Source organism: Mytilus trossulus, chromosome 12, assembly GCF_036588685.1.
Source record: "Mytilus trossulus isolate FHL-02 chromosome 12, PNRI_Mtr1.1.1.hap1, whole genome shotgun sequence".
Lineage (NCBI taxonomy): Eukaryota > Metazoa > Mollusca > Bivalvia > Mytilida > Mytilidae > Mytilus > Mytilus trossulus.
In genome coordinates, this window is record NC_086384.1 from 21,353,236 (window position 1) to 21,360,612 (window position 7,377).

General features: G+C 33.2%; 1 protein-coding gene across 3 annotated transcripts; it reads left to right on the plus strand.

Annotated features, from left to right (window-relative positions):
- Positions 1–429: 429 nt before the first annotated feature.
- LOC134693232 (uncharacterized) lies at positions 430–6,643 on the plus strand. 3 transcript variants are annotated; one of them, XM_063553975.1, is made up of 3 exons: positions 430–651; positions 1,230–2,042; positions 4,908–6,643. In XM_063553975.1, exons 2-3 carry the CDS (start codon positions 1,232–1,234, stop codon positions 5,522–5,524), a joined length of 1,428 nt encoding a protein of 475 aa, XP_063410045.1. In that variant the 5' UTR covers positions 430–651; positions 1,230–1,231; the 3' UTR covers positions 5,525–6,643. The 3 variants fall into 3 exon arrangements, with proteins under 3 accessions (XP_063410045.1, XP_063410044.1, XP_063410046.1); XM_063553974.1 differs by lacking the exon at positions 430–651 and adding an exon at positions 840–945 and having other exon boundaries at positions 1,240–2,042; XM_063553976.1 differs by lacking the exon at positions 430–651 and adding an exon at positions 840–945 and having other exon boundaries at positions 1,240–1,538.
- The last annotated feature ends 734 nt before the right edge of the window (positions 6,644–7,377 follow it).

Below are 7,377 nucleotides of genomic sequence, written 5' to 3' on the forward strand. Positions count from 1 at the left end.
AAGAAAAATAATTATTATTTTTTTTGTATAGGCAAAACTTTTTAACTTTTTAACTCTACGTAATATAAAAATAAAATTCCAAAAATATCTTTCCAAACATATGGCTACAAATCATATTGCAGATTGAGTATAGCCCATTCATCCCAAATAGTCTTAAAAGTAAAATAACAGTGTGTGTGACAGAAAGATGCAATACTTAAGTAAAGTGTAACTTATTGCGGTTAGTTTCTTAGTTAACACGAAGTGTAAGAGTTTCAGGGTCAATACAGCTTACCTAAAAACAGACTATGACCAATACAGAAATAGCAATACAGAAATAGCCTAGTATAAATATAAACACTGAGATATTTCTGAAACCTAAATATTGGAACCAGCGAATTATAAACACTTAGATGCATTACAAGCTCTTTGTTAAAAGTTGAAAAATAATAGAATTTAATTAAATGAAAATTAAATTCATTTATTGAATTAACATATATACATGTATTGAGACTCGACAAATCGAGTCGTCCTTTACTCTTATTATGCTAATTTGAGCATGTGACAGCCGAGTAGTAAAAGTCCGTGCAATTTAACGGTCTCTTTTACCTTGAAAACTGAACGGAGAGGACGTTAAAAAATTAAGAGAAAGATTTTACATACACTATCAAGATAAGTATTGTTTTAATAAGTTTATTTAAGAATTCATATTTTAAATCTGATTCGGATTTAATGATTTTATTTATGTTTGTTTTTATTTTAATATTTAAATTAACTTATTACTTCGTCGAATTAAATATGCGGTTGAGCCACGTGGCATTGAAATTCTAAATGAATATTTTTTTTTTTTTTTTTATTATTTTTTTTTTTATTAGTATATGCATTGCCTAGACATGTTTAATTTCACAGTTTATTCATCCTTGATGCAGAATGTTAAAGTACACCTGTTATAATGCGTAGAGACAGGTAGGTGCATGTTTACAGGTTAAGTTGATCATAAATAATTTATATATTTTACATATCACAATTCGTGATGTACAAAAAAATAAATAAATAAAAATATGTTTAGATAAGAGACAATCTAAGGAATTAATTTATTAAGCTCAAATGACAGAGTTGATATATATGAATAAAATGAATACTGAAGCCGATGCATTGAAACTGTTACAAAAATAAATCAAATTAAAAGACAGAATACTAGCTATGTGATGTTAGTAAGTACTTCAATTTTTAACCTATTTTGTTTATACAAATGCCTAGAATTGGTCGACGAAGAAATGGGAATGGGCGCGTACGAGTGCCCGTTGTTGAAGCGCAACCACCAGAGAGACGACGCGGAAGGAGAAACCGTGCAGTTGCTGCACCAAGAAATCAAGATGTGGGGGCAATTGTTGGTGAAGTACAGGTACAAGCACCTCTTCCTCTACAAATCCAGGCTCCTCCTTTGCCAATTGAAAGACAACCTGCCTTGCAAGGTCCTGTAGCACCAGCAATGAACGTACAAGCGCCATTTGCGCAAGTTGAAATACCAGCTCCTGTGCCAATGCCTAATCAAAATGGTGAGATAAATAATGATCCTATGCTTATACCTAATCAATCAGAATGTGATGTTTACGTATCCCAAAATTTGAAAGAAAAAATTTGGAATAGAGAATTTATAGATTTGTCATTACTTCTTTATCAAAATTTTATTAGCCAAGTTGACAGACCTCAAAATGTTATAAGTTATGATAATGCAGCTGGTTCACTTGTAATTACATCAAACAAAAACAGCAAAGTTAAATCTATTCAAAACATTGAGTCATGGACTGATGCATTTATAAATTATATGAAAATATTTATTCAACGTTTTCCAAATTTAGCTAGTGAATTGACCACTTATATGTCAATCATTAGAGGTACACAAGTGTCTTTTGAGAAGATTTATTGTTATGACCAGCAATTTAGATTAAGAATGGCAAATAATCCTACAAGATCTTGGTCTTCCATTGATGGCATTTTATGGTACACCGTCATAGCTAATGGGGAACCGGAGGGTAATACAATTCAACAGACAAGTGTAGGTAATCGACCATGCTATGATTATAATTTCAAGGGAGTTTGTAATCGTCAAAATTGTTTTTACACCCATTTATGTATGAAATGCGGAATGGCCCACCCTTTCGCTGGCTGTCAACAAGTAAATAGCAACCAGGCATATGCTCGTTCTCAAAATGCAGCCCGAGGCACATATCAAAATAGAGGTGCTAGAAATTTTGCACCTAGAAGTCAAACAAATTTTCAAAGAGGAGCGAATTTGAATCAAGGATTTAGACCTCGAGGAAGCAGATTCCCTGCCATTCGAATGGTCGCACCACATACATTTAACAATTAAATTTTATATTTTTCAGAATCTGTAATTAATCCGTTGGACATATGGTGTCTTGGCTTTACTCCGATCAATATCACAGAATTAAATAAACTTCTTTTCAATTACCCAAATCAATATGATGCAATGATATTATGCAAGGGATTTTCTGAAGGTTTTAGGTTAAATTATTTTGGACCCCGATGTAGGATTGAATCAAAAAATTTACATTCAGTCATCCAAAATCCTGGGGTGGCATGGGAAAAAGTCATGAGTGAAGTAAAAAATGGTCGCATAGCTGGTCCTTTTTTGACTAGACCTATATCTAATCTAAGGTGTTCGCCTATAGGTGTAATTCCTAAGAAAACGGGTGGATTTAGATTAATTACGCACTTATCTTTTCCGCCGAATTTGAGTGTAAACGACTTTATTGATGAAAAATTTACTACAGTAAAGTATTCGTCTTTTGATAATGCTATTGATATGATTAAAAGATTGGGTTCAAATGTTGAAATTGGAAAAAAGGACATTAAATCCGCCTTCAGATTGTTAAAAATCTATCCGGGGGACTTTGATCTATTAGGGTTTAAACTTAATGAATATTATTTCATAGATAAATCATTGCCTATGGGGTATTCAGAATCAAATTGCTTATTCGAAAAATTTTCAACTTTTATTCAATGGGCTGTCATGACTGAGTCCAATTCAGATAATCTTGATCATTATTTGGATGATTTTTTATTTGCTGGTAAAAGCAATACTGAGGATTGTAAAAATTTGATGAATAGTTTTGATAGGGTATGTTGTCGTCTTGGAGTCCCAATTGCTCATGAAAAAACAGAAGGCCCAACAACAAAACTTAGTTATTTAGGTTTGCTTATAGACACAGAAAAAATGCTTATGCAAATTCCGGAGGACAAAGTATTGGAGTTAAAGTCAAAAATTAAGTGGGTATTAGGTAGGAAAAAGATAACTTTAAGGGACCTACAATCTTTGTGTGGGTCATTAGCTTTTTGTGCAAAAGCTCTACCTGCAGGCAGAGCATTTAGCAGACGAATTTATTTGGCAAGTAGTCACGCAAAGAAACCACATCATTATGTCAGAATCACAGAAGGCATTTATCAAGACTTATTGGTATGGGAATTGTTTTTAAACAAATTTAACGGTATTAGTTACATGCTCGACATTGATTGGACTTCAAATTCAGTTTTACAACTATTTACTGACAGCGCTGGTGGTTCAACAAAAGGGTGTGGCTGCTATTTCCAAGGTAAATGGGCTTTTCTTAAATGGCCTGTAGAGTGGTCTGGTACTGAAGTTCTCAGGGATATATCATATTTAGAAATGATACCTATTGCACTATCTGTTTACTTATGGGGTAATCTTTTTCAAAAAAAGAAAATTTTATTTAATTCGGATAATAATGCCGTAGTTGAAATTTTAAATAAGAAGACGTCAAAATCTATACGAATTATGAACCTTGTTAGACACATAGTATATTGGTCATTATTAGGCAACTTTCACATTAAGGCACATACAGTTCATTCCTGGTTATACAAATATAATTGCAGATTGTATTTCTCGTAAAAAATTTCAGAAATTCAAAAGTCTGGCTCTAACAGCAGATACACATCCAGCTACAATTCCGGAGGAATTTTGGAACATTTTAGACCAGAAATAGCAAAGTTATTGGACGCCTCGAATTCTCAGAATACATGGAAAACGTATAATAATGGACTGACTTCATTTGTTTCATTTAGATTAAAAGAAGGTTTAGGAAATACATGGCCACCCAGTATTTCGCATTTAGTTAACTATGTTGCTTATTTATCAAAATTAAGATATGCCCCTGCAACGGTTAAGGTGTACTTGTCAGGCTTAAGCTATTATTTACGAATAAATGAGCTCACTGATTTGACTTCATCGTTCATTATACAAAAAATGTTGAAAGGAATGGACAAATTATATGGCGTAGTGGATAGTCGCAAACCTATAACTGTAGAAATATTAGCTCGATTAATAAACTCGTTGCAATTTGTCTGCTCTTCAGTATATGAATGTACTTTATTTAGATCCATGTTTTCATTAGCATTTTTTGCATTTTTGAGAATCGGTGAAATTACAATTAATAGAAATACGCAACATGTCATTAACAATGATGATGTCAATGTTTCACATCATTCACAATCTGCATATATCACAATTCCCTTTTCGAAAACAGACCAAAAAGGTTTATCTACAACATTAACAGTTGAAAGTTTTAATCAAGTAGATATTTGCCCGGTGAAATTGTTATCAAACTTTATTTCAATCAGACACCAAAACAATGGACCATTTTTTTGTCATTTTAACAAAACTGGTGTAACACGATATCAATTTTCTAGTGTACTATGCAAAACCATGAAATTTATTGATTGTAATCCAAATGAGTACAACACACATTCATTTCGAATAGGAGCAGCTACACATTTTGCTATGAACGGTCATACTGATGAAGAAGTTATGACTTTAGGTCGTTGGAAATCTGCATCCTTTAAACGTTATATAAGAATTGAGCTAACCAAATAACTTATAATTTCAGCTTGTCTTAGTAATGAAATATGGATTATTGGTTCTTCAATAATATGCAGTGCTCGTGATCACTCAGAGAACAGACCTTCAGGTAGTAATTTAGGTCTTTTGAAAAATAATAATTGTTTTTTGCGATGGGCAGGCAAATCTGGTATGAAATGGGACGATGTTGTTGGCACAGTTAACAGCATCATTAATTTATGCAACAAAATTCCACATGCGTTGATATTGCATTGTGGTGGGAATGACATAGGAAATGTACCATGTGGTGCTCTGCTATATCATGTTAAATTCACAATAGCAATTCTGTCTCGCATGCTCCCAAATTGTTCTCTTATATGGTCAAGCATTCTTCCCAGGCGATCATGGCGTTACTCAAGTGATGACCATGCCATGGAAGTTACAAGAAAGAGAATAAATAGGGGAGTGAGATCTTATATACTCAAACATGGAGGATACGTTATCAAATATCCAGATTTTGACGATCGTCATCCAGCGCTATATTCTGACGATGGAGTACATTTATCTTTTATTGGAAATGATATTTTCTTGAATCAAATTCAGTCAGCACTAGAAACATTCATAAAGTATCCACATTGTGTTGTATTTCCCCACGATCATCTTTAATTTAAAATAAACAGTTCATAATCTAATGGATTAAATACATGTATTTTATGAAATTTGGTTGTTACATAAATGTTGAATTCGTAATATCTTTTATCATTTTGATTGTTTAAATCAGTTGTAAGTTGATCGTAGAATTGGAGATAACTGAATTGTCATGGGTAAATTTTGTGGCGGATTATCATTCTGTACTAAAGTCCGATTGATAATTTTGGCGAAATTTACTTCATTTTATGCAGACTATGGATAGCCCAGCTGCTATTTCTGAAATATTGCTGAATGGACCGCCCTTCAGTACACCAGCTTTGGATCGCCCAGCTGTGATACAATGATTAGTTCAATCGTCATCAACATTTTATTGATTGACAAATATTTTGGTTGTGTACTGTTGTTGTAACAGTTGTTGTTGTTTTATGAATGAATTTTGATTAAATGTTGCCATGACAATTCAATATCCAAACAAAATCAGTGTTTGTTATTTGTTGTACTGAAATACAAATCAAGGCATCAATGGCGTCTGTTCGTCAATTCTGTTAATTGGTAATTTACACCAAGTGGTATGTTTGATCCAATGATATATTCAATAATAGAATTTAATTAAATGAAAATTAAATTCATTTATTGAATTAACATATATACATGTATTGAGACTCGACAAATCGAGTCGTCCTTTACTCTTATTATGCTAATTTGAGCATGTGACAGCCGAGTAGTAAAAGTCCGTGCAATTTAACGGTCTCTTTTACCTTGAAAACTGAACGGAGAGGACGTTAAAAAATTAAGACCCTCCTCACCCACCCTTAAGAATTGAACTTTGTTTGCTGCTGGTTCTATTTATTTTTCAGATGCTCCAGTCTTCAAACACAAATCCGTCATGGTAACATGCTGAAGCAGTCACACAACCGGAGCGAAATTTACTTCATTTTATGCAGACTATGGATAGCCCAGCTGCTATTTCTGAAATATTGCTGAATGGACCGCCCTTCAGTACACCAGCTTTGGATCGCCCAGCTGTGATACAATGATTAGTTCAATCGTCATCAACATTTTATTGATTGACAAATATTTTGGTTGTGTACTGTTGTTGTAACAGTTGTTGTTGTTTTATGAATGAATTTTGATTAAATGTTGCCATGACAATTCAATATCCAAACAAAATCAGTGTTTGTTATTTGTTGTACTGAAATACAAATCAAGGCATCAATGGCGTCTGTTCGTCAATTCTGTTAATTGGTAATTTACACCAAGTGGTATGTTTGATCCAATGATATATTCAATAATAGAATTTAATTAAATGAAAATTAAATTCATTTATTGAATTAACATATATACATGTATTGAGACTCGACAAATCGAGTCGTCCTTTACTCTTATTATGCTAATTTGAGCATGTGACAGCCGAGTAGTAAAAGTCCGTGCAATTTAACGGTCTCTTTTACCTTGAAAACTGAACGGAGAGGACGTTAAAAAATTAAGACCCTCCTCGCCCACCCTTAAGAATTGAACTTTGTTTGCTGTTGGTTCTATTTATTTTTCAGATGCTCCAGTCTTCAAACACAAATCCGTCATGGTAACATGCTGAAGCAGTCACACAACCGGAGCGAAATTTACTTCATTTTATGCAGACTATGGATAGCCCAGCTGCTATTTCTGAAATATTGCTGAATGGACCGCCCTTCAGTACACCAGCTTTGGATCGCCCAGCTGTGATACAATGATAAGTTCAATCGTCATCAACATTTTATTGATTGACAAATATTTTGGTTGTGTACTGTTGTTGTAACAGTTGTTGTTGTTTTATGAATGAATTTTGATTAAATGTTGCCATGACAATTCAATATCCAAACAAAATCAGT